The sequence below is a fragment of the Corvus moneduloides genome, chromosome Z (assembly GCF_009650955.1).
Source record: "Corvus moneduloides isolate bCorMon1 chromosome Z, bCorMon1.pri, whole genome shotgun sequence".
Classification (NCBI taxonomy): Eukaryota; Metazoa; Chordata; class Aves; order Passeriformes; family Corvidae; genus Corvus; species Corvus moneduloides.
The window spans coordinates 49,978,731-50,006,439 of record NC_045511.1 but is presented as its reverse complement, the minus strand read 5'-3'; the positions used below and the strand labels follow the sequence as shown (position 1 = coordinate 50,006,439).

Sequence of the window (27,709 nt, the reverse complement as noted above, 5' to 3'; positions counted from 1 at the left end):
TTCAACTGAATGCAAACAAAAATACAGTTAATGAAGCTTCATATGATGAATAGCCTGTATGAGGAAAATGGTTAAATATGAAATAGAATCTTCAGTTAAAGTATTCTAGTATAATATTCATTTCTGCCATAGATGGTAGAAGAATGGAGTTGTGTTTATACACTCAGAAAACTTCAGTATAACTCAACATTATAAAACCATACAAAAAAGGCAGTGTGCAAACAATGTTCAGACTTCCTGATGCCTCTTAGCTGTAAGAGCACTTTAAATGCTACACTGCACTCTAGTGTCCTTTTTCTGAATAGCAGCACTTCTGTCAAACACACAGATTCTGATCTACCATCAATCATATTAAAAAGCAGTCAGTTTCCTGATATAACGCAACAAAATAATGTCTTTTAAAACATTATACCTGTAATTTAACAGTAAAAAGTTATTTCCCTAATATATGTTGATTTTTACTGAATAAAGAATACTTCTTTTATTTAACCAGGCATCAAATTCATTAAGCCATTCTAAAGCTTTTTCCGGATACTGGAAGATGCTGCTGTTAAGGTAAACAATCAATTCAGCACAAGTGCTTTTTAAATGCTTAATATAGTAGTCACCACATCAAATCTCAGAACCATATTGATTTTTACCACTCAAGGTGCTTTGCAGACTTCATGTCTTAGAAAAAAAATGCCCCATAATAACGTTTTCTCTCAAACAAGAAAGTTAGGCATCTGTTACATAGATGAAACTTTCTTGTTTAACTTGGAAACACTTGTTTTATAACTAATGTAGTATTTATTTAGCAAGCATGCTTATAAGAGTTAACAAAAAACAAGGTTAGACTGCACTTGAGTACCTCATTAAGAGATTGAGAGGAAAAAGAAGGATCACAACAGTTAATAGTTGATTTTGCACTCATAAAAGTATTATTTCCTGGTCTGAGAGGCCACTGGTATTAACTTAAACAGAGCACAGCAGTATAAAGCTATAACAGACTCATAAAATAATTCAGAATTGGACAGCTTTGGACTCAAAGCAGGCAGTATTTCAAAGGCCTTGAGCCAACTGATCTTAGCCTATCAGAGTCTCACTAGGCAACCAGCTCTAGCAACCAGCTCACAAAGCGTAATTCGTTTTTCTGAAGTGAAATACTGCTACACTCTGATTGAAACAGACAGGACAGGGCCTATTCTCCCACCAGGGGATGCTGCTGGCCCGCGCTTACCCTGCTGCCCACCCCTGCTGCAGAGTGGTTCCCTTGCAGCCAGTACACAGGCTGACAGTGATACCTGGGCTTGTCTAGCCCTGGGCACTGAGCTTTGAATGTGCTGAATTTCGTGAGGTTCCTCATGACTCGACAGCTGTCAGTGTCTCTCTGAATGGCAGCTTTGACCTCCTGCAGTGCAGCAATTGCTTCCTCCACCTGGCTGTCACCTGCAAGCTGGCTGTGCATGCCTTCCACCCCATCACCTGGGAACTAGGAGCATGGTTCAACAGCTCTGCACGCAGCATAAACCCCCACAAAAACCTCTCCTACTTTGAAATGTCAGTTGGTTGAGCTCAACAGCCCAGGAAGACCCATTAACTAGTCTTCATCTTTCCAGCTCAACTCTTGTAGAAAGCTCTCAAACGCTCCCTTAATATTCTTATGCTCCGACAAACATGACCACCCCTACTCCAGAACCTGTCATCATGGTTAGATACTGTTAAATCCAATTAACCAGTCTGTCAAAGAACATGCTCTTCTTCCATTTGTCTCCTACCCACATTTGTTTCAGTGGTACATGACTTCATTAGTCCTCTGATAGTGCCTTTACTAAATTTCTCCCCAACCACTCTCCCAACAGCTACAAAATCTGCATTTGCCAAGACAAACAGAACACAAAATGAAAGCAGTAGCTCATAACAGAACTTGAGTTTGACAGATTATATCCACTGCACTGTTATAAATGTCAAAGACATTACTGAACCAGTTTTAAAGACTTAAAGTCCAAGGTATTTGGGTGCCTAGATACCTTTAATACTACTTGAGTTATTCATCAGCATCCCTGTTCATTTTGTAAAACATGAAGCAGCTATAGGTGTAAGTAGGCTTGTTGTACACTATGGGTTATTTTTTAATCTACTTGGAGACAACATATTCTAAAAGGCACTTAAAATCAACTTAATGCACTGTATTAGCTGCCTGCTTTTCACATATTAGGGTTTTTTAAAGAACTTAGATGCTCAAGGAGAATTTGACTTAGGTCTCCAGAAGAATAAGCACAATTGGATTTCATTGATCTTTCTTTGGTATTTTAATGAAGAAATTTCCTATTAGAAGGTACAATTAACAACCCCTTCTATTAAAGACAACAAAATAAATTTAAACTCTAATGATTTTACAGCCTCACAAATTCATTTGTTGAAAATCCTAACAAAGAGAATTACTAAAGTTTCTAACCAACAATTCTAATAAACCAAGGCAGGGAACAAAAGGGGGGCTTATTCCTAAATTGCTTAAGTGTAATATCGAATTCAAAAGTACCAGGAAAAACAAGTTCCATACATTAAAACCTGAATTAGAGAGCTACTGTTGTTTCATATACATAGCAAACCATACGAACCCCTAAATCAACTTTTTTTTGGATCATCCTTTTTTATAAAATACCACTGTCTTGATTTACCATTTTACAGCTGTTTAGACTATAATCCATTGTTAACAAAACTAGTCTTATTTCTAATTAACTTTTCTGGCAGTAGATTTCCTCAGATTGTTTGGCTTCCTTAATAAACCCATAAACTCCAGGTGCTTTTTAGATAAGAAGCATTTTCTTTACACTATCTGACATAAGCATCAAAATATTGAATTCCTGAACATTTCGTATTCATTCCAATTTGACCCATTTATTCTCTGCCTAGTGCACAATTCATCTATCTTCAATTTCATTGAACTGGACTTTTGGAATAAATAGAAATGTTGAAGTGCTAAACAGAAATACAGGCAAGAATGCCAATTCCATGATACCATACGAAAATAAAAGTATTTTATAATAAATATTGTAAGGTTGTATAAGCTGATGCTGTCAATTCACACAAAAAGCATGTATTCAAAGGTGCTCCTTCCAAATGTAGTATGCATGCACACTCAATTTTATTTAATATTCCTAGCCTTTTGCACAACAGTTGATTGACTGCTTAAAAAAAGAAAAAAAAAGGAAAAAGCTCTCAGAAAATTGTATTATCAATTATTAATATATAAAAACCAAGGAAAGCATGTAGAAAGAAAAAGGTAAGCCAGAGTAAGTATTTGACTACTCAGTAGGTAAAAAAAATTCATGTTAACTTTACAACATAGATCATCTACTATCTACTACTTTGTGCCAGAAATGCCATAGGATGAGGCCTCCAGGACTCATTTGGTCCATTTTCTTTACACAGTTCACAGGAAAACAAAAATTAAGTACAGCAAGGACACATTACCCTTCACGTAACTAATACAGCTGGACATTTACATGAAACTATATTTGAGATTAAATAAAAATCATCTGTTAGAGACAGTTTGCGGTCTTCCAAATTGACATGCTAAACAGATTCAGGAACTGAGTACAAGAATTTAAAAAGAAATTCGTACCATAAATGATAGGCATAACTGGTGTAACTCAGAAATTGTATGTAGAAAGATGGAGGGGGAAAAAAAAAAAAAAAGCTGTTGACTATGTCTTACGAGCCAAAGGAGAGGTATGCTTCTAGTAACACGGACAACTTCCAGGCTGACACATCCAGGAGTCTGAACTTGGATTAATTATTCCAAGCAAAAAGCATTACAGACTTTGATGAAAAACATCTCAGCAGAGCTTGTGAAGCAAAAGTTCAACTCTGGTAAAGCAATAGAAGTGACAAGTGAAAACGGAATCCAGTGCCCAGAACACTATCTGACTTAAAAAAAAAAAAGAGAAAGTGACATATAGGTGCATTGCAAGGGATAAAATGTGGATGGGAGATCAGGTGGTAGAATGACATACAGTCACTAAAAGGAAGAGAGAAGACCCCAACAAACACTACAGCTGAAAGGAAAAACAAACAAACAAAAATTCATAAATTAAAGACATCCAAAAAAAACAGGTGGAAGAAGTCAGATCACCCTGATAATTCATTCTCAGACTAGTCAGAGGGAAAAAATAGAAATTCTAAGCAAACAGTTTCAACAAGGGAGGAAGGTTTGAGTGATGCACCTGAAGTGGCGGAAAGCCCCTTTTTTAAAAAAAATTAAACAGAGGGGAAAACTAAAAAAAGAAAAAATAAAAAACAAAAACCACCAGGTAACTGAAAAGCATCTGACAAGGCCAATTAGTCACAGGATGCTCAGACAAACTCTAGATCATTACATCATCAAAAACTCAGGGATATGTCCAGGCTGGCTTTCCTCAAAAGGAGATAGCACTGCAGCTGAAATTCGCCTATGCTAATATCAGACGTAAGCCCTAGAATTCATCTTTTTTCACGTTTTTGCTTTGTGCTATGTTTACAAAAATCAAAAGCAAATCTCGAAAAATAACCATTGGTATTTTAGTATTCCTTACAATTAAACTGAGAAGGCTTGATCAACGTTGAAACATTTTTGACCACTTTTAGAACACACTACCATCCCCAAGGAAAAGTTGTACTTGGTGTAATTACAAAATAGAAGCCAATCAAAGGTACTACAGTTGTTTTAATTAGCAAGACTATTCTCTGCTGCAGTTCTTGCCTTTAGTTGTGCTCCTATTAACCTATAGTTATCCACAGCCCACAGGTGGCCAGCCTGACATATTCTTTCTACTTTTTTTAATGCCAGCAGATCAAAAAATATGCTAACCAAGTCAGCTGAGGCACAAAACAAGCAGCCTAGAAAGGTCTCTACTCATTAATCTGATCACAGTATAATACGAAATGAGTAAATGCCTTTGAATTTTAGTCCAGCAGAAATAAGTAACAGGAAATTCACAGAATTTTTAATTCACCAACAGCTCTGGCACCACTCATTATTGCTAATACGGACCAAAGAAACAACATGAGAAACTTCTGCATATACAGTAACTGCTAAACACAGAGCAAAACTAAACAGTGTTTAGCTTGATATTTATAATTCTAGCCAATAAAGATATAGAATTTAGTGAGCGAACTACAGTCATTTAAAGCAACATTACCAGAAGCATGTTAAGATTACAAAAGGCACTGAACTTCAAAAGTAACGCTTGATAATTTTTCCATTTACCTTCAGCTATTCTTAAAATGTGGTACAGATTACATATTATAGTTCATCAATTTCAAACAAGTTAAATCTTAATCTGTAGTTGTTAAATTCTGCATCTTTTTTACTAGCAAGAACACAATTTCAAGACACTCTCTTAACATTCCTCAAACTCCTTGAGAATCTTCTATTGAAAATAAATTAAAAACTTAAAAGACATTTGTGTCTATCAAGCAAAAAGGATTATTCTTGAGTGGAAGAGACTTTCAGTTTGTACACTCTTGCTTTTCACGCCCCCAGACCTATAAAAATTTCTTAGCCTCTTCAGAAGAGATGACATATTACTGCATAAATATCTCTGTTCTCCAGTGGCAGGAAAATCAACATAACCAATTAATGCTGAAATGAATTTTCACAGTTTGTCAAACAACTTTTTGCTGTTGCAAAAATAGGCACTTATTGTTAAAATATTCTGCATTCTGCTGTAAAACCATTCAGGAATGTTCTTTTCTTAATGCGTTCAAAACCTCAAAACAATAATTTGTTCTGTGGTCTCTGCTAGCCAGTGAAGTACAACCAACTCCAAGACTGGGGGGAGGAGGCCACTAGCACCTTCTTGCTTAAGAACATAACCCACTTTCTGGCTTTCTAAATGCAGTGCTTCTAACCTCTCAGTGTGAACACACGTTTCCCCAAGCTGGCTAAGAAAGCACAAATCAAATAACAAAAAAATGCAGTCATGGCAACGCAGTCCTTTTTGCCATTCACTTTCGCTACAGTGCTGACAAAGCCCCAGAGAAGGGTCAGACACCTGATTTACACCAAGGTCTCTCTGACCTTCTAAGCTGCCTATATACCTACACTTATGGAAACAGAAATATATTTATACATCTACCCTTATATATTACCTATTTATATTAAAATCACTCTATGTTGGGAATAAACACTTACATTACATCCACAGTAAGGAGATAAGAAATCTTTGCCAAATACTTCTAGCTATTTCCTGAAGAAATACAACCTATAGGTGAAAAGGCCTCAAACATTTTTTCAGGTTCTCTGTGTTAAAATTAGCTTACAAAAGCCTCATTCCAGTTAAGGCAATTATGTCCCAGGTCTGGACGACACTTTGGAAAACCTATGCAAGCAATTACTGGGTCAACACGAGGGTACAACAGAATTGCAAAGGCATGGTATTTTTTGAAAAGTAATAAATGAAAAAGTTACAAGAAAGAAAATTCTGTTCCACAGGCCAAAAACCTATTAAGAGATAAATAATCTGATTCCTTCAGCTATACTGCAACACACAGAACAATTTACCCACTCTTCTATTAAAAGCAGCAGCTGAAGACAAGCCCTTTAAAAAACCTAGTTCTTCTCTCCAGTGCTTCCCTTCTAGGCACTCCCCTCTTCCCCAGCCTCAGATAGGAGATGTGCCACTTACAAAATCCTTCTACAAAAATCTAAAAGCAAATCTAAGACTTAATGTTATTGACACAATCACTTTTCACACATGCTCTGTTAGACATATCTGCAAAATACTGAATACTACCTACCAGAGCATCTTTCTCAGCAAATGCTAATGCTGCAGACACTCTAGAGATAGATATGTAAACTATAGTACGTAGCATCTTTATAATGTAACCTTTGACTGTGATTAAGAACTGGAAGGCCAGATTCATGCTTACAAATACTACTATTTCTAGCTGTTTCTGCCTTATCTCAGAACTGTAAGAAATGAGACAACTCTTAAAAAGATTAATTTATTGAAAACAGAAAAATTGAAAAATTACAGAAATTAGAAAAATACAAAAATTTGGGATCATATGGCTCGGTAGATGGTATGCCCCAGGAATGCAGGGATTTGAGATCTTTTGGCTGAGACAGCACTGGACCTCAGGTAGAGAAAAAGAACTTGCAGTGCTAGGCTGACTTTAAAAAAATTACTAAAGGCCCCTTAAAAGGAGTGAGGCTTTGGATGCCCAGCACCAACGCCTACCACAGCTGGCCTGCAGAGAGAGAGAGGAAGAGGCCCCACCTCTCTGCCTCATTCTTTTTAGAGTGTCTTTGCTCCGCCCCCCCAGTCCGCCCACAGCCCGCCCCTTCAGTCCAAAGCGATTGGTGCTTTCCCTTTGATAGATCATCTCCGTCCACCAATGGCTCATCGTTGTCAGAGGGGTGGTATTAGTTGAGATAAAGGAGCTGAAATGCCTTCATTAAAATTCACGTATTGAGGTTGCCACGGAGCTTGCCTGCAGGGTAATGGCTCTGTGGCTAAAAATAGCTGCTGGCTGTTAGAACTGGGGTTTTTGGCCTTGGAACCAGAATGCAAGTGAAAACACCTAAAAAAGATATTAAAATACATCCAACACATCTTAAAACACTTGTAAAAGTATACAGTAAACGCAGGAAAGGTAACTCTTATGGTGTACAGGTGGTTTGAAATTTGAAAAGAGAGCATTAAGTTGGGGATTTTTAACTGGGGAATTTTTAACTGGGAAGGGTGCAACTTTCTTAATAAACCACTTTGAACAATTGAAAACACTGATAATGGAACTTGATTTTTGTACCTGGGCTGATGGGTTAATTTTAAGATTCAATTTTAAAATATTTAACTCAAAATTAATTAATTAATTAAAGCACTTAATATGCAAAGACCAAGCACAAATAGGGATTTCATGTATGACAAGAACTAAATGTTATTACCAGCTACTTATGCTCTTCGGACAGATCTCACATTCGCCATTGTCTCCTTACTATCTCTGGTGGGTTGACCCTGGATAGGTGCCATATGCCCACCGAAGCCTCTAGCACTTCCCTCCTCAGCTGAATAGAGAGAGAACATATAATGAAAGGTTCATGGGGTGAGAGATAAGGACAGGGAGAGACTACTAACCAACCACCATTGCAGGCAAAGACCCAACTTAGGGAAATTTATTAGGTTTAATTTATTACTAATCAGAGTAGGATAAAAAGAATGAAACACAAATCCTAAAAACGCCTTCCCCCCACCCCTCCTTTCTTCCCAGGCTCAACTTCACTCCCAGTTTCTCTACCTGGGCAGACCCAGCAGTGTGGTCAGTTTGAAGAGCGGACAGAACTCCACTACTAAATAAGTAGTAAAGTAGGTATGTTTATTTCCAGCTGGGACGCACGGGGGATCGCTCCTCCAAAGCCATGCGTGCCGACAGCTGCATTCAGCTCGGTATTTATCGGGTTACAAGTTCCATATTCATTAAGTTTCGCAACACGCCTATACATATTCATCACCTAGCCCCGCCCAGCCTCGCTTCGTATTATAATGAACCCAAAAGTCATTTACATCCGCGTTGCGCTTGCGCAGTGTGGTCTGGTGTTTTCTTGGTAGGGGTCTTCGGGGGTCTTTTGGAGGAAGGCTGACGCTCTTCCTCGTCCTGAACTTTTAACCTTTCTTCTCCGCGCATGCTCTTTTGTATCCCTGGCCTTTGAGACTGGTTTGAGCTAGTTTGCAGGATGTCTGTCTGAGACCCCCCTGGTTTTATCAGAGTTCTCTTATCTTTTCTTCCTGCCCTGGTATGCTGACCAAGCTGGATGCATTGTTCCTGACAAACTAATTATCCTGCTTCCCAACCCCCTGATTCAAGTTCATCACACTCTGTCTCTGCTGCTCCTTTCTCTGCAAGGGGACAACTCCTCAGAGTCTTCCCCCGATCAGGTATCCCTTACCACAGGAGACAGTCCTCCGTGAACTTCTCCAACATGACCCCTTCCCCTGCCTGCAGTTTTTCATGAACTGCACCAGTGTGGGTCTGTTCGATAGGGTCACAAGTCCTGCAAACAAACCTGCTCCCACGCAGGTTCCTTGCCCTACGGGTCCACAGGTGCTACCAGGAGTCTGCTCCAGCCATGCTTCCCACAGGACCACAGCCTCTTTTGGGCATCCACCTGCTCTGGTGGGTTCTGCAAGAGCTGCAGATGGAGCTCTGCTCCATCACAGATCTCCATGGGCTATGGGGGGACAGCCTGCCTCACCATGGTCTTCACCCTGAGCTACAGGGGAATCACAGCGATGCTGCCACCATTGCTGATGGGCTCAGCCTTGGACCATGGCACATCTTCCTTGGAGCATTCGTGCATGTTAAGGGAGCTGGTTGATGCTATTTGGAGGACAGTTTTGATGATCTCCAGACAACGAGAGGTTGCTGAAGTCTGAAAGAAAGCAAATGTCACTCCTGTCTGCAAGACACTCCAGGAAAGTACAGGTCAGCCAACCTTACGTCAATCCCTGGGAAAGCAATAGAGAAATCCTCATGGAAACCATTTCTAAACAAAAGAAAAAAGGGTATTGAGAGTAGTCAGATGGATCTACAAAGGGAAAATCATGCTTAATCAGCTTGATGGCCCTCTATAGTGAGGTGACTCCCTTGGTGGATGAGGGGAAAGCAGTAAATGTTGTTCACCTCATCTTCCGTAATTCTTCTGACAGTGTCTCACCTTCCTAGATAAGCTGATAAAGTACCACCTGAATAAACTGACAGTGAAAAGAACTGCCTCAACAGCCAGGCACTGAGGACATGACCAGTGGGATAAAGTCCAGTTGGAGGCAATCTGCTAGTGGAATACTCCAGACATTGATACTGGGGTCAATGCCATTTAACCTTTTCACTGTGTCATCCCACCTGGATGCTGGGACAGAGTGCGCCCTTAGCAAGTTCACAGCCCATAGGTGTGGTGAGTACATGACAGTGTGGCCATCCAAAGGTGTGACCAATGATAAACGAACTCTTTCAAGAAAAGGTTCAGAAAAAAATGTAGGAAGTCACCATGGCTATCATAAAGGAACTTGGACTTATTTCAACGCCAAGGGAAGGTGGCCTTCACTTTAGGTAACTGCTCCATGGATCAACTGTTTGCGTAAATGGTCTCCACTAAGAAAACCAGTAGAGACTATTATCTTCCTGACCCAGCCAGCCCAGCATGGAAGAAGTATTTATGTGTCTCAGCATAGTACAAAAGCTGAACAAACACATAATGAACTTCAAAAAGAGCAATGTGTTTGAGCTGGGTTCAACTCACATGTTCCCTTCTGGCAACTTAGGACGAACAGTGCACTTCTAGAAGAACCTTATCTGGGAATATTGGCCTCTGGCAGGACGGACCTTTAAAGGCTGGAGAAATAGGCTAGAAGGAACCTCATGAAGTTTCAGCACAGGTAAATGCAAAGTCCTGTATAAGAGGAAGAACAACCCCAGGGACCAATATACCCTTTGGAACCAAATAGCTAGCTGGAAAACAGCTCTGTACGGAAGGAACTGGCAGAGAGGCTAATCATGAGCCAGCAAACTGTCCTGCAAAACGGGCTGCATTTAACAACACTGCCTGGAGGTCAAGAGAGGCGATCCTTCCCCTCTACTCAGCACTACTAAGGACACATCTGGAGTGTTGGGTCCAGATCTGGGCTTCCCAGAACATAACAAACTTACTGGAGTATGTCTAGCACACAGATAAAGATGACTAAGGGACTGGAGCACTCTTTGTATGAGAAGAGGCTGAGAACTTGGACTCTTTGGCCTGGAAAAGAGGAGGCTAAGGAGGATGTTATCCCTGTGTATAAATGACTGATGGGAGAGAATGAAGATGAAGCCATGTTCTTCTCAACAGCACTCACTATCAGGGCAAGGTGCGAAACACACAAGTATGAAACTCCATCAGAACACAGGAAAATACTTTTTTACTGGTCAAACACTGGAAGAAGTTCCCAGAGTGGTTGTGGAGTTTCCATCCTTGGAAATATTCATAACCCAGCTGAACACAGTGCTAGGCAACCTGCTCTAGCTGACCCTGCTTCAGCAGGGGTCTGGACCCAAGATGATCTCAAGAGGTCCCTACCAACCTCACCCATTCTGTATGCAAGATTCTGTGATGTAAGCAACAGTGACATGACAGAGTGACCAGGCTACAGCCCCAGCTGAGTATGTCAGATGGTGAGGGTGGTCATTTACAATTATGTCCTCATAGGACGTGGGTATTCATCTCCACACAGCAAAAACAAAAACATGCTAACTGGAAAAAAATGATCCCAAAGTATGAGTAATAAAAGGTCATGAAGCTATTTTCTTGCAACAGCCATTGCTAAAAGAATTAATGGGTGTTTATTTCACTTTCTGTGTTTGCTACTTGAACTTCAAAAATTCATATTTGCACCTAAATACCGTAACAGTGCTATAAAGTAACTGCATATATTTATTGTGCTGAAGAAAGCTCAGATTGCTTCTTCAGACTCAGCCTTTATATAACATAACAGAATTATTAACAAATATGTTACACTTATGTAAGAACATTACGTTTGTCCTCAAAATATGAAGCAGCACCATGTTATCACAAGTCATTATCAATTTATCAATGCTATCAAGAGCCCTCACAGCACTGAGATTCAGTAGAGTATCTGTAATATGTTAGATATAGGCAAAGGGAGTATTTATACTAAAGGATTAATGTTACTCCTTCTCTTCCCCCCATCCTTGAAATACATATACAGCACAGCAGCATATATATGGCTGGACAGTGTCTGGGCAGAAAGGGACCTGGGGGTACTGGTCCACAGCCGACTGAATATAAGCCAGCAGTGTGCCTTGGTGGCCAAGAAGGCCAATGGCATCCTGGCCTGTATTAGGAATCATGTGGCCAGCAGGAGCAGGGAGGTCATTCTTCCCCCATACTTGGCACTGGTGAGGCCACATCTTGAGTACCGTGTCCAGTTCTGGGCCCCTCAGTTTAGAAAGGACGTTGAGGAGGTCCAGAGGAGGGCAACAAGGCTGGTGAGGGGCTTGGAACACAAGCCCTATGAGGAACGACTGAGGGAGCTGGGATTGTTTAGCCTGAAAGGAGGTTGTAGACAGGAGGGGGTTGGTCTCTTTCACCAGGCAGCAACTGACAGAACGAGAGGACACAGTCTCAAGCTGCATCAAGGAAGGTATAGGTTGGATATTAGGAAAAAGTTTTTCACTGAAAGCATAATCAAGTACTGGAATGGTCTACCCAGGGAGGTGGTAGAGCCACCATCTCTGGATGTGTTTAAAAAGAGACTGCACATGGCACTTGGTGCCATAGCCTAGTTGAGGTGTTAGGACATGGGTTGAACTCAAAGATCTTGGAGGTCTCTTCCAACCTCATTGTTCTGTGATTCTGTGATATCATAGCAGAACTGAGAAAACACCAATTGTTGTTAACCTAACTTTACAACATAAACCTGTCCTGCAAATACAGAGGACTGTTACCAGTGGCTTTTTGTGGTGGCCTGCAAGAGACCTAGCAACATCCAGAGATGATAAATTATTCACTTTAAAATCTTAATTTCTCCTGAGAATATTCCCCAGAAGTTCTCCTACAAATATGAAATTCTCCATATGTACAGTCAAGATCTGTGGCAAGAAGTCAATTGTGTATTCATAGCTCTTGTACTACAAAAAGGCTTTTCCCTAACAGAACACCATGTATCTAGAAAACAATGAAATGTGACCCACAGAAGGACACAATTTCAAAATGTAAAATTGCTATCAGTGTCATACCACAAAATCAAATTGTTGTCCTACATCAGTTGTGGGGCCTGCTTATTTTGTTTTTTCAAGCTAACAGCAACATGGAAACTATATTAAAGTTATTCTCCTATTTAAATGTTTGGGTGTGGGGCTTTAACTTCTGAAAGCAAGTAGAACACTCAAGCTAGCTATGAAAGCTTTAAGAAGTTATCAATTCAAAGTTTATCACCACTAACCTTTTGGTTTTGGCAGACAGACTGTGTCTTAAATTCTCTCCTCAAGAATAGAACAGTCAACTGCACATACTTCATTTGCATCAGCTGCTTGCCATCTCAAGCACCAACCATAAGCAGGGTCATTTTATACTTTTTTTTTTTTAACTGGCACTTACACACACAAAAACCTTCAAAATGTAAAATTGCCTTACCTTACTTCATTCAAATTCTCTACCACAATCTATTGCAAATGCTAGTATTTTCCCCACCACCACCACAGGCAATAGAAAGTCTCAAACACATAACACTTAAATGCATTCCGTTCCTTCAGGACACTCAAGCGACATTCACATTTATCCAAAATGAAAACTTATCTACCCTACTCCCACATTTCTATTTCACATCATGACTGACTGAGCACTTGTTTGCAAGTTGTCAATCAGCTGTCTTGCCATATCTAAAAAAAGTGAGAACCTGAAGTCAGTTCCCCTGAGAAATCACCAGATGATGCTAAAGCGAACCCATTCTTCCCTGCGTTTGTACTGAATTCAGACCTAAATCACTTTCATTAAGGTAACTTATGATAAAAATCTAGAGTTCAGAAAACTGAACAAGTCAATCAAACATATCTGGCCCCAACCAACATGGTTCAGAGTAATATTTCTTCCCATGAGGTACCCTAAATTACAGCTTTGCCCATTTTGACTCCAAGTCATGCCACAGAATGTCATGATCAATGAAAAGGATAATTTAGCTATAATCCTAGCTAATGAAGAATAGGATGGAGGGGATACACTGCAAAAATACACCGAACGTACAATTTAGTCTTGCCATTGCCATCACCATAAACAAGAAAATGCCACTTTCCTTTTTTTCTTAAAAAGTAGCTCTGTGATCTTTTCATCCTCCTTGGTTTCTACACTTCTTTCAGTGTCTGTGCTCACTGTTCCCATGCTCCTCACAAACAGATGTATTTCATCCACAGCTCTTTAGGATGCTGATGTTTTAATACTACATGGTAATGAGGAGCTGAATAAACACTTTGATAAAAATCATGTTTACTATGAAAGAAAACAAAGAGATACCTATTCTAGAAACCATTTTTTGTATGTGACTCCACAGAGAAGCTGTTCAAAATTGAAGGAACTCAAGTAGACATTGTGAAACACACTGACAAAATAAACAACAATAACAAGCAGTACTCTACAGGCATTTTAAAAGAACTCAAGGTTAAAAAGCTCAGTAAGAAATGACATTGGGTTAACTCTCACTCAGCAATTCCTTGGTATCTCAAGTCTAGAAATGTCAAGCAGCAAACAACTGTAGAAAAAATCTTCAAAAAATAAGACTGTTAATGTGAACAGAAACTACAAATAAAAATATGGTTAGTAGACCCTTACAAAAATACATGATTTATGTGAAAAGAAGTGGCATGGCTTTAGCAAAAGGAAACCCTACTTTTCAGAACTATTTAAGAGCTCTGAAAGAGTCAATAAATACAGGGGTGTGGGTGCTGTAGCTGACAAAAATCAACTTTGGCTTTCCAAAAGACTTCCTGAATGGTTACTAGGAAACTAAAGAGCCATAGAAAGAGGAAGGGTCCTTATTAATATAAATAGAAACACATCACCCAAGGTATAAATCTCCAGCTGGCTTGCTCACGGCTGGAATACTATGTGCAAGGGAGGAAGGTGGAAGCCACAGCCAAAATAAAACGAAAAGGTAATTCCTCCCCCACTGTGGCTTGTAGGCCTGTGATATCTTCTTGCTAGCCAGATGTTGCTGATACATGAAATTTACATGCATTCAAGGGGGACTGGAGAAATTCACATCCAAAAAAAGCCCCTATATTTACTGGGGGATATTAGATACAAAATCACATCCAGCTCAAGAAGTTCTTTGAGCCGTACATCACTGGGGAAAAGGAGGGCAGCAAAAGGCAAGTGTCAGTCACCTGCTTGGTTTTCACCTTTGAGCATCAACTACTGCTTATGACTACTTTTTCTAACAGTGAACACTTACAAATATGATGACTTGCCCAGTACATATTTTTTATTACACCTTACATACAGGAAACTCACCGGCAATAAGCTTCCAAACTCTGACACTTGAAAGAGACTACAACTACACTCTTAGCAAAATTACATGCCTTTCCACTTGTTTTACCAATGAACAGGAACAGATGAATCAGTATAGGTGCTGGGAGCCTTTTTTCCTTGGCAGTTATTTACAATCATTTCAGTTCAGGAAATGTGACAACCTGCACTCGCTTTACTAAAAGGACATAGATACATAAACATAAAATCAGGTTATGAGGTATTTCTGTAAGACCATAAGTCATTACCTACTTTAAAAAGATACCTCAGTTCACAAGTTCTATTAACCAGTGCTTGAATGGATTTCAAAATTTGCTGTAAAGCTGTTATCATTTTCTTTTGACGAAGCACCAAAGACTGCTGCCCAGCCATACTGAAGACTCATGTACTCACTGCATGGCACTGAGGGGACACATCTTCCCCTTCACACCTCAGCTTTACTTTTCAAACATAAGGATACAGAGAAAAGGTGTAGCACCCTCTCTGTGTTGAGTCTCTAGGAACTCCCCACCACATTTACCCATTCCTTGGACAACAGAGTTAATTCACGTTATGTTATTGCTACACAACAGGTGTGTACATGCCTTTAGGACATGATGCCTTCAGGACAAGAGGCAACAGGCAGAAGCTGACGCACACCAAGTTCCACCTGAACATGAGAGAGAACACCTCTACTGTGCCTGGAACAGCTTGTCCAGAGAGGTTGTGGAGTCTCCATCACTGGGGATCTCCAATAACCATCTGGAGGCAATTCTGTGCCATGTGCTTTGGGATGCCAGATGACCCCGTGCGGTCCCTCCCAGCCTGAGCCGTTCCGTGACTGTGCCGTCCCATACGCGCTAGGGGGCGCACACGGCGAGGGAGACCCCGCTCACACCGATCCGCTCTGTGCGGGCGTCCCTGAGGGCGACTCAGTCCCTGCCGAGCCACCGACCCGCGCCCGCCCAGGGCCTCAGCGCCGCCTCACGGCGAGCGGGGCGGGGCCCACCGGCCCCGCTGCACCTCCGCGGCCCCACGCCCGCGTCACCTGCAGCGCCCGCACACGGGCCGCCTCTCGCAGCGCTCCACCGGCAGCTCCCACAGCCCCTCGCAGCCGTCGCCCTCCCCGCCCGCGGCCGGGGCCGGGGCCGGGGCCGGGGCCGGGGCCGCCCCGCCGCCGCCGCCGCCGCTCCCCTCCATGCCGGCGCGGCGAGACCGCGAGGCCGCCGACCGCCAGCGGGCGCCACTGGCCACCAGAGCGCGCCGCCCGCGCTCACGTGAGGAGGCGGCACCGCCCCTTCCCAGGGCTCGCCCAACGGGAGCGCGCGGAGCGCCGGCGGAGCCCCGGCCGGGGGGAGGCGCCAAGGAGAGCCTCGCGCCCGGGGCGTGACCCACAGGGGGCGCTGTCGGCACGCGGCTGTCGCGCGGAGCCTCTGGGCCTTCCCGGGCACTGCCGGGACCGGGACCGGGACCGGGACCGGGACCGGGACCGGGACCGGGACCGGGACCGGGCTGAGAGCCATCCCGCCGGGAACGGGGAACCGGGAGAACCGCTGCCCGTCCCCGCCACCCTTACCCGTGCCATCACCGCACGGGTACCGGCACCGCCGAGAGTGACCGACGAAAACAGCCCAGCCCTGGACCCGACAGCGCCCCGCTCCGCGTGCATAGCAGCTCCTGGTGCTAGTGACACTCGGGTGGGAGACTGTACTTTTGATACTGTTTTTTTAAAATCACAGCCTTCTTGTCGTTAAATAATTATCTGTCCACTTTAATTGATATTTTACTCCAGGTGCTGCAGAGTAGATGTTTAGGACTTTCCATGCTCATAGATCCCTTATACCTTCTCCTGGGCTCACACAGCTCTGGGAGAGTTTTCTGCAGCACAACACTAAATGTAAGTTATACTGTCATCATTAAGGTAGATACGTTAATCAGCTGGTTCTGTTGGACTCCACTATATAGTGCAATGAAACTCAACTCCAAAGTTGTTGCAGTTTACATTAGAGATCTACTGAAATATGAAAGCCGGTAAATTTCCACAGAAGAGATCCTCTCTTGAAATTAGCAGCTGCAGATGAGTGGGCCGGTTGTGTTATTTCCTGTTTTCTGTTCTGCATCCAAAATAAACTGTGCTGTGTGTATGTATTTACAATCATCAGAGCCATTCGATGTAATTCAGGCCTCCTGGTATTAGATTCATGCACAATATTAACATGGTTTTCCTTTTAGGTTGTGTATTTTTGTACAGTACTTTTGTATTTGTAGCTCAAGCTACATATACACTAATTTTCTTGTGTGGCCGTTAAAAAAAATTTTACTCACGAGATTAAAAAAAACTTAGAGACCATTGGTTCTGAAGCTGGCTATATATTTACATACTGTAAATGCAAAACTAAACAAAATAAAAGAAAAATAGGTAAAAAGGAAACTACAAATTCTAAGTTTTAGAGTCGTCTATTGCTAGTATTATAGGCCACCTAATTTAGGACAGGGAGACTAATGTGGGGGATGGGGAGAGCTGAAACTTTTTTATTAAGCTGAAAGCCTCGTTACAGGGTAAATTGTTATAACCTACAGCTTACTTGGGCCTGTTGTTAGAAGGATCACAGTTGAAGTGGACAAGACAAGGAGTATTGATGACTTAGTCCAGGGTCACTTTCCTACTTCCACCTTACTGAGAAGAGTCCCCATGCAGGGCTACTAACAGCAGCCTGGATATGCTTTCACAGCTTCCCACAAGTCTTCAAAGATTTTTATCTGCTCTGCAAAGTACAATAAGCTTCAGTTATCAGTTTAAAAGGAAAGTAAACCATTGTAAGCTGTTCTGGTCTGACCACGCAAAAGAACAAAATAGATCTGCAGATAGATGCCTAAAATAAATGTAATAACTTGGTCTGAAGTCATTTTGTTCCCAAGGAAATGCATGAATGTGGCAGTGAATACCTAGAGGCTCAGCAGTGAGAGAATGCTTTTCTCTGTATGCGTACATTAGAAGAGCCAAGTGAGTCAGTTGAAACTGAAGGAAAATGGAAACATGAGATCAGGTTAGGATAACCTGGCCATGACTAAAAGCTAGGCTTGAGGACAGAGGGTTCCTCTTAGCAGAACATTGCTGTTCTGGACTACCAACCACAGCAGAAGGGATTAAAAGCCAGCTGAGCCCTAGCATTTTTATCTTTTTAAACAGAGCTAATGTTTGCTGTATCTTTGTTGTTTCAAAGCTTAACAGACCAGCATCTTGTCTCACTAAAGGCCAAAAAACTAAAAATCTGACACTAAATACTAATTTTTAAAAATTCGGAGCATTATTTTTCAACCAAAACATCTTCTTTGAGTAAGAGACATTTAAGAAGAAAAATGCCTGAATAGTGAATTTTGAGACAAAAAAGTAAAAGCCAGTGTATTTTATGGCAAATTTTGATAATCTTTTGGGGACTAATAGGTATTTATGTTCACACTATCTTTTTAATGCATTAATAGCTTGAGTATTCGATGTGCATACTTGAATGCAAATTAACACCTCCGCCATCGTATTAGAAACCTGAGGAATTCACAGCATCCCTTTGAACCAGTGTTTGCAATCTGTAAATTTACAGACCTGAATGAGATGGAGTGACTGGGAGCTTCTTGCTTGCATTTAATACATTTGATGTACTGCACTGTTCCCTTTTTGGGATCATAAACGATCATGTGTTTAGTGACTAGCTGTAGACTCACTGTAGTATGGAAAGTCCATTAAATTTTGTGGAAAGTACCATTCTGCATGTCCGATCTCTTCTGCATCCTTATGTAAACAATTTCTCTTTTATTCTAGGATGTAATATTTATTTTATTCTGGGGTTAGCCCTTACTGGGTAAGAACAAGTTACATTTCCTGCTGTTAGAAGTCAGCAAAAAAGCCCTTCCGTGCCAAGAAGTTCAAATTTAATATACATTTATTTTAAGAGATGTGAAAAAGCTTTCAGGGTGGTAGTTGTCAAAGAAGTGTATTCAAACAGAAGGTGTAGTTTCCTGGCAGCTTTAGCCAGTTTAATTCCAAGTCCTATGTTTCTACTGCCTGGTTTGACTCAGAATTTCAAATACCAGCATAAGTAATCTGAAATTCTGCTGGACACATAGTATTTTTTCTTTTGTTTTCTTTGTAAAAGCTGTATCCTTGTACAGAATGTTCCTTCATGGCAGCTCACAGATGCTGAATTCAGGCTAGCTGTGGTTCATGTTTCCCATCCATCCCCTTACTTGTCCATGCATTCAGGTGATTGATCCAGCAGTGAAGCTGGAGGGGCTGCCTGAGCTGTCTTACTGCAGAGTCACTGGTGTCAGCAAGAGGCATGGTCTGTGTAAGTGCAGTGGGAGCTGGGAGCTTGGAAGCCTTGCTGAGCTTGGATGCTGCCTCAGGGCCCCACAGATGAGCCTGGAGAACTGACTAGCACTGAGAAATGTGAGCCAAGGGGAACAAGGCTGGAGACAGGTGAGCTGGGAGATGCTCATACAAGGGCTGCCATGAGAAGGAAGGGTGATGCTTTTGTTTGTTGTATGATTCTGCCTGGCTGCCTCACAACAGAAGACAGACAGACATCTCGGTGTTTGTACAGCAGAATGGTATCAACAAAGCACCTTCTAAGCTGGAAACGTGTGAACAGAAGTCCATGTGCAATATGGAAGCCAGTATATTAGATACGGGGGTTCCAGAGCAATGCTGGTAAATACCACTCAGGGTGGAAATAGCGCTCAGTGCAGGAGAAGTGTGGGGGTGTCTGAACTCAAAACCAGGAACTGTTGAATTTTGGGGAAGAACTTGCTTTCTGTTTGACCCAAGCATGTACTGACCTGATTTGTCAGCCCACTTGTTTCCCAAGACAGGCCTTTTTGAAGGAAAAAGAATGTTTTAGTGAGACAAGATAGCTGCCCAGAATAATCATCTCCAACTTCCCACCAAGGACTTGGTGACTATTGCTGGAGGTACTGTATTTTTCCATATGCACAGAGATACTGTGAGACTTAAGGGCAAAAATTGCCTATGGCTGTCTCTATTCTAGGAGATACTATATTATCACACATTTGCAACACAAAGGGTGGGAGTAAAGCACCCCATCTTCTTTGCCTGGCCAGCTAAGGATTACCTTTCAGGGAACAAAAAATAGAAACTAAAACAAAACAAACAAACAGAAAACCAAAACAAAACACAAAAAAAACCAGAACAAAACAAACTAAAAAAACAGTGGCAAGGATTTAGCCATCCAGTACTGAAAATCTGATTGCATGGTAAGAACTGTATAACAATTACATATGGTGTATAATGTTGTCTCCCAATCTGTTGATCCTGTGGATTTCAGACATTACTCATTATATTTAAAGTCTTTGGATTTGTCTGTCATTCATGACAACTTACTGCTTTGCAAATACTGACAGCAAGTGGCTTGAAAAATGAAGAATTCATTTCAGCTATTTTATTTGCTACTGGGGGCTTGGAAGTGTCCTTTACATAAACTAGAGAAGCAGCAGCAGCAATAGAAACAACCCAGTTTGTCACTTAATCTTGCTTTGTGGTTTTTTTCTCTTGACCTAAGAACTAAAATTTGTGCAGTTGTGTCCAAAATGCTTTGCAGCAGTGATTATGCCTTTATCTGATGAAAAGTCTTCTGCAGAGCTTGTTCTTTAGCAGCTCTCTTCCACATATTTGCCAAAAAAAGAGATACTTTCCATATCCTCATTTAGTTCCCAGAATCACAGCATTTGGGGGATAATAATGTTTGTCCATTGAAACTTCCCCACAGCTTGCAGATACCCTGTAAGAACATGCAGTTAGGAACTATTTTCATGTGAGGAAATCGCCAAAAATAACATTCCATCCCAACTGTCTCATGCTATCTCCTGTATATATATTTTCATTTTTGGCATAACTACACAGGTGAGTTACAGTGAAATAATCAGGGTGTGACTTTGCAAGGAACTACTGCATCTCAAAACTACTGGTTTACATGTTTTCACATACTGTTAATACCAGGAAGTGTTCTTTCTCTTTCTCCCTTAAGGATAATTACCAGCCATTTTGAAAAAAAAATAATAGTGAAGACAATGATACTATGAGTAGAACCTTATTTCTTTACTCGGTCTTAAAACAGTGAAACCTTTTAGTGAATCTGCATTGGAATGAATTTCAATGAAGTTATATAAAGGTATTTACATAGTAATACTTTCCTTCCAGGAATATGAGGAGTACTGGGGTAGGACAAGTATCAGTACAAACTGGAGCTTTGCTTTTGAAGTCTCACCCGCCTTAAGCCTCAGTGGCTTATATTAGTCTCAGTTTGAAGAGAGAAACCCTGACAAGGCCAAAGGTTGGTCTGCAACTGCACACTTCTGCAGATGCCATTCATCACTTGCAAACACTTTGTACTTCACACAGATAAACTAACAGAGCCTTAAGCCTCTGGCATAGATACAATTATGCCAGCAGACATTATTGAGAGTCAGCTTTTGAACATTTTGTTTACATTTGTTACTATAAAATGTTGCTATTTATACAGAAAGATTGCCACTTCCAAATGAACTTTATAAAAACTGCAGTGCTTGGATGGCTGTTTGCAGTCTACCTGTGCTGGGAGTTCAGCATTCTGCACTTGGTGGGCAGATGCCAGTGGCTCTGCAGATATTTGTGCCTGATAAAGTAGTCACTTTTAATGGTGGATTAGCAATTCCTTCTCCTAATGAGAACTGTAAACAAACATGCACATATTGGATTCTTATGAAACAATGTTGGGTTGTTCCAGCTCAAAACTGGTGAGTGTTGGCAGGGTAGCAGGTGTTAGACGATGCTGCTGCAGGCTGCCTCCAGCCAATTTCCATCAAACTTAAATCAGCATGTTTTTCAAGGCTACATACATTCAGCAAACTTTAAAAATTGCAGTTTATTTCTAAATGCAGCAAATAATGTGAAGTTGCACAGAAATTGTCAGAGCTGGTGAAGATTATGATCTTGCCTGCCTTCCCACACTCCCTATCTTGCCTGGTGCTACTGCGAGTCCCCATGTGCCCACACAGCCACCCTGCCTGTTTCTTTCTCTATTTCCTCTCAGATAGACCAGCTGGGTTTACCCTGTGGCCAGCCAGACACTCATGCTGGCATAAGCATGCTGGTGGGAAGAATGAGGAGGAGAAAAATACCCAGCTTTCCATTCAGATCTCTAGTGTCAGTGAAAAAGTGAAAGATCAGTAAAAATGTAAATGCTGGGGAAAACAAACTTGCTTTCCTGGGCATGTACTGCTGCCTGCAGAGGTTGACCTTGGTCACCAGTCACTGTCGTGGTGTGGGCCAGCCCTGTGAGGAGTACAATCATAATATACTGGAAAGGCATATGGCAATACATGCAAGTATTGCCAGCTAAAAATAACTCTTCATGGCAGCTTTACTTGTGTTTTTTTTCTGTCACCCTTCCTTTTGCGAGCTGCCACTCTTCCTTTCCCGTTGCTCTGCTGCTGCAGTGTTAATCTCGCCCTTGCCACGGTGTGCTGTGAAACAACCTGCCAGCCTGCTGCCTGAGCTGTTCTCCCTGCCAGCACAACAGGCACAAGGCTTCACTGATCTAGAAAATCTCTGTGTACTCAATTCTTTGTTTTCAAAAGATGTGAAGAGATCGTAGTCCGGAAAAATGCACTGAATTGTAGTTTGGTTGCCTAATTCAGCTCATGAGTCTGATTGCTTTTATGCTTGTAAAAACTAACTGCTTTCTCGGTTCCTATTGATTTTGTCTGTTGCAAGTAGATCTCTCATGTTGCATAAGAAAGTCACATGGAACTTCATAAAGTTATTCTATGAGGTCACATGTAAGTGTCATCTCCTTTTTCAAACATCTTAGACTGAACATCTGAGGTAAGTGAAATATATCATGTGACAGACCACTCACATTCATTTGCTTCTTTCATAGAAGGAAAAAGCAAACATTTATAAGGTGTAAACACATTTTCAAACACAGTCATTTCATCACTGATTTGAAAGTTTGGTAACTTCTGATGGCTTCTGATGGCATCATGGCTTCACTCATGACACTGGGCTAATAACAGGTGATTCCAATCACTAAGCCTGTTAATTGCAGCGTGTGATTGCAACTCTGATGACTTGGAGCACATTACAGTAATAGGTAACTGAGACCTTCATGCTAATTCCAAAACACTTGACTAAAGTCAGATTCAAAAATCAAAATCTATGCACTTGTATAGAGACAAGTGTAGTTGGTTGTATAATCTTGGTATGCTGTGTATGCCATTTTGTAACTGTAAAATGCATTTGAAAATACAAAGAGCAGGTATAAAACACGAGCAGGTAAACTTCAGTGATGGAAATCAAAATAAGTAGATGATAGATAGCCTTTGAAGTACTATCTGCTAAAATACTATAGGCAAGGGTCAATATGTCCTCCAGAGATTTATAGCTTTATGGCTAAACCATAAAGCTTCTGTTTCCAGGACTACCCAATAGAGACTGCTGTATGTTACATGTCTCTTGGAAGTTGACAAGCATATCAGCAGAGAATTCACTTTTATCAGCTTGTACTGCTGATGTAGATGTGGCTTGTTACAGGGAGAGAAAAGGGTGCACTATTCAGAATACTGATGTAAATCTTTGAGGTTTTTATTAAAGTCCTCTAGAAGTCAATGTTCCAATCAGCTGTACCTTTACAGGGCATTTTGAAATGTCAGAACCAACCCCTTTTTCCATTCAATTTAGAAGCTTTGCATTCAGCAACTCTTTTCAAAGCCGTAAGAAAATTATGACCTAAGTGTGAAGTTTCAGAGATCTCTGTTGGAAAGCTGGTCAAACACCATAATTTAAGTATTTTTTTAGTGTTTCCTGCTCCAGTGTCAGTAATGGTATGCCCTACCCTAGGTGATCAAAGGAAACAGGTTCCATATGTCTGGAAAGTGTTGCCTGTTCTTTTAACTTCCCACAGTAAGTGTAGCTGAGCTACTACTGCCCATAATTAGCAGTGAAGGAAAAAGCTTTATTAAGGGTGGATGAAAGAAATCCAAACTGTACCTGTCTTGCAATGTAATATGCAGCTTGTGCTCTCTTTCTTCTATCAGAAAGGCATATGCAACTAACAGAGATGATTTACGGACGAAAAGAATGCACGTCTGAAAAGCAGAAGTACCTCTCTCTTTAAATCCAAGATGTTTTGGTCATTTGGAAAATATGACAATGCGAAGGGGAAATGTCAGGGCAACTTTACTCATGTCCATGTGCTTAGCAATATCTTGCCATTTCTTAGCCTGGGCAATTTCACAGATTGGATGCACAATACATTCTATAGGATTTATTTTTTCTGATTCTGGAAATACAGTCTTCCAGACGTGACTACATCAAATGGAGTAAAAGCCTCAGGTGACAGCAATAGCACAGGAAATTCAGCTGAGTCTTCGTGTAAAGAAAAAGAAAGTAACAACATTAATCCGTAAAATGTGAGCATTTGAATTTCATCTCTAGAATGTTTAAGAAAATGATTAATAGATGTGAAAGCATACAGTAAGTCAGAAAAGCTGTCTTCTTCCAAAGCAGCATCCATGCTGCACTATTGTCTTGGATTTATATATCAAACACTAGACTGGTATTAAATAGTATATCTGGATATCTGCCATGCTACTCTAGGACTAGGCTGTAGTTTGAATACAGATCACAGTAAAATGTGAGAGGGACAATTATGGAAACAAAAGTTCATCCTGTGTGGTAAGAGAGAAGACAATAGTATGTCACATGGAAAGAAAGGTACATTAATGAAACACATATTTCCAGTAGAAAGAACTTTGAACAAAACTATGCTTTAGTGAAGTGTACAGCACAGGAGATCATTTTTGTCTCTGTGCTAGGAAAGGTGCAGTAAGTGGATTTATTCAGGGTGCTTCCTGGTCCTGGGCAGGACCTTTCTTGGATGCTTCTAGCTCACAGGGCAGATCAGTTCTTTTACTTTGCATCTAACAGTGTAGCTGTCCCAAATCTGGTGCTATTAGGTATGTTTCTTCTCCCTATCTTACACTCTGAGACACACTGCATCTATCACAGCAATATCTTTAGTTTATAGTTATTCTAATGGTTAAGCCTGAATTGTTAAATGGATGCACATAAACAATTTGGATAATTTTTAGACAACGTGTTAGCAATGGTGCGTGACATAATAAGTTGCCCCTGCTTCTTGGGTTCTGGGATTCTTTTTTTGCTTTGGTTCTGATCATTGTGCTTACTCTGGCATATACTTGCTAATCCTTCATAATGCCAGCAATATCCTTAATGGCATCAGACATTTAAAGAAGTTAAATTCAAGTTCATGGATTTGTATCCCCTACAAAGAGTTGTTTTAAATTATAAAATTATAAAAAGTACTGTCAGGCAAAACATCCTCTTTCTTTAAGTAGCTGGCAAATCAGAGGAAGTGAAAATAAACTGTCTTATTAATTTTAGGAGTCTTATTATTTTGCAGAGTAGACAGTTTCCTTCTTAATACCTTGATTTTAATGCTTTGTCAAACCCTGATCAAATTCTTTTCTTAGGCTGGACTGATTTCTTTTTTCCCCAAGAAATATTACTTTCTAGAAAAAGTTTTGAACAGAGCTAAATAACCTGAATGTGTAGTTGCATGAGTGACCTTGCAGAGTAAATTGTTGTGGTAGTGTCGATATATTTGTGCTACTCTACCATCTGTTTGACAGATAATGAAGTAGGCAAGATCAATGCCTAACATAATTATGTCAGTAGAAACTTTGACATAATGTAGACATAATGGCCCTGCCATGTACTTCCTAGGGCAGTCCCCAGACAAGGACATGGCATCTATTATCTTTCATCTGCAACCTTAACATGACTTCAGCCAGTCTACAAAACCCCTCTCACTTTGCAACAAGTCACAACAGGGATTTTCTTAAAAGAATGATGGATTGACTTCTCTCTGGCTCTGTCCCTTTAAGGACAGCAAGCTACGCAGAGGTTAAATGGTGTGATGGGGTGTGTTTGCACACCTAAATAGAGCTGTCCCTATGCGGACAACAAATGTAGCAGTGATTTTAATGTAGAGGATTTTAGTCATGAGACTGCATAGGAGTGATGGGGAAGAGAGGAGGGTGTTTTATACCATACTGTAGATGCCAGGCCAGAAAAATTATTAGAAGTGTAAGGACACTGGAGGGAGGGAATATGTCACTATTATAAGGTAGTTCACTGCTTAAGGAACACCCTGGACAGGAATTTAAGGAGTGTGTTTGCATTTTATAGCATTGTCTAGTAAGACAGAGCATGGTCACTCAAGGTGTCGGACAGACATTTCAGGAATGAGCCTATTCTCTGGGGAATCAGAGCCAGGTTTGATAGCAGTGGGGGCAGTGAATCCCAAAGGACCTGCTGGCATCATTTTCTTCCCAAGACCAAGACCTGATAGTTAGGTCATGGGTTGGACTTGATCTCAAAGTTCTTTGCCAACCTGATGATTCTGTGATTCTGTGATTTTTGGGATGAAAAGTAATAAAATTTGTAGGGGTTGGACTAGATAATCTCCGAAGGTCCATTACAGCCCTAACTATTCTGTGATTCTGTAAATTAGAAGGCTTGAAACTTAAAATATTGTGAAATCATGGGGAAAAGGCCACAAGGTTTTTAACAAGCTGGATCCGAGAAGAAACCAGAGAAACTAGGAGACTCATAGAAGCTATCGATTTTCTTGAATATTGACAGAGTTTTTAACAAACCAGGATGAGAATGCAATCAATGAGATTTTATAAGACAGTAAGCAGGACATAGGGATAACTACATTCCTAGGAAAACCTTCTTTTGAAAAAAATGCAGATTTCACACCAGACTGCAGAAAGGAGGGGAAATCTCTGACAATTTTTTAAACTGAATTTAAAATAATTATTCAAACACACTTCATTATATTAATCATATTTATATTAATTATACATATTTGCTATTACACTGTAATTCAAATCAAGAATACAGAGTGTGGAAAAGACTGGCAGAAGATACAGACTAGCATTTATTAAACTTTCTGGGTGTCTTAGCTGAAATAAATTGGCTAGAAATGAAATGTTAGAGAGAAAAGATACAACAATACAGTAAGTACACTGTGGTGCTTGGAGATAATCAAATACATGATATTCCTTTTGAGATATTCTTTGTGACAGAAGCAAGTTAGAAATTCACAGTATCCATTGGAAAGGTGGAATAAGTGGGTATGCCTCCCAAATTACAGTGACTGGGTCTTTTTCCCCCAGATATTACTCTATGATTCAATAATAAGATACAAACAGGGAAATAAAGATTGATGAAGCATCTGATAAGATGAATTCTTTGAAAAGTATTTGACCATTGTATTTGAAAATTATACGATTACTTATACCCAAGTAATTTCCATAGATTATCCAGTCTCAGAAAGAATTAGGAATAAATTTGCAGCAAAAGATAAGACGTTGCAGAAACTCATTAAGTCCATCCCAGTAAGGCAGACAGGAAAGTACACATTAAGTGCCTTATTACCTGCTCAATTCAGAGATACATATCACTGATGACTTACCAGTCAAGGTAATAGAATTATGTCAGTGCAAGTCTTACAGCAGGCTTCAAAAAAACATGTAGAGGTCACATAGTATAACCAACTGTAAAAGAGAGAAGAAAAATACATGAAGTATGAAACCTGTGAAAATTAGTGAAGT

General features: G+C 40.7%; 1 protein-coding gene across 1 annotated transcript in view; it reads right to left on the bottom strand.

The window, feature by feature from the left end:
- The window catches only part of DTWD2 (DTW domain containing 2), a 71,328-nt gene extending 55,115 nt beyond the window's left edge, over positions 1-16,213 (bottom strand). Inside the window, exon 1 of the mRNA XM_032096719.1 lies at positions 16,062-16,213. Within this exon, the coding sequence (XP_031952610.1) occupies positions 16,062-16,213 (152 nt within the window). The remainder of the gene's footprint in view (positions 1-16,061) is intronic.
- Between the last annotated feature and the right edge of the window lie 11,496 nt (positions 16,214-27,709).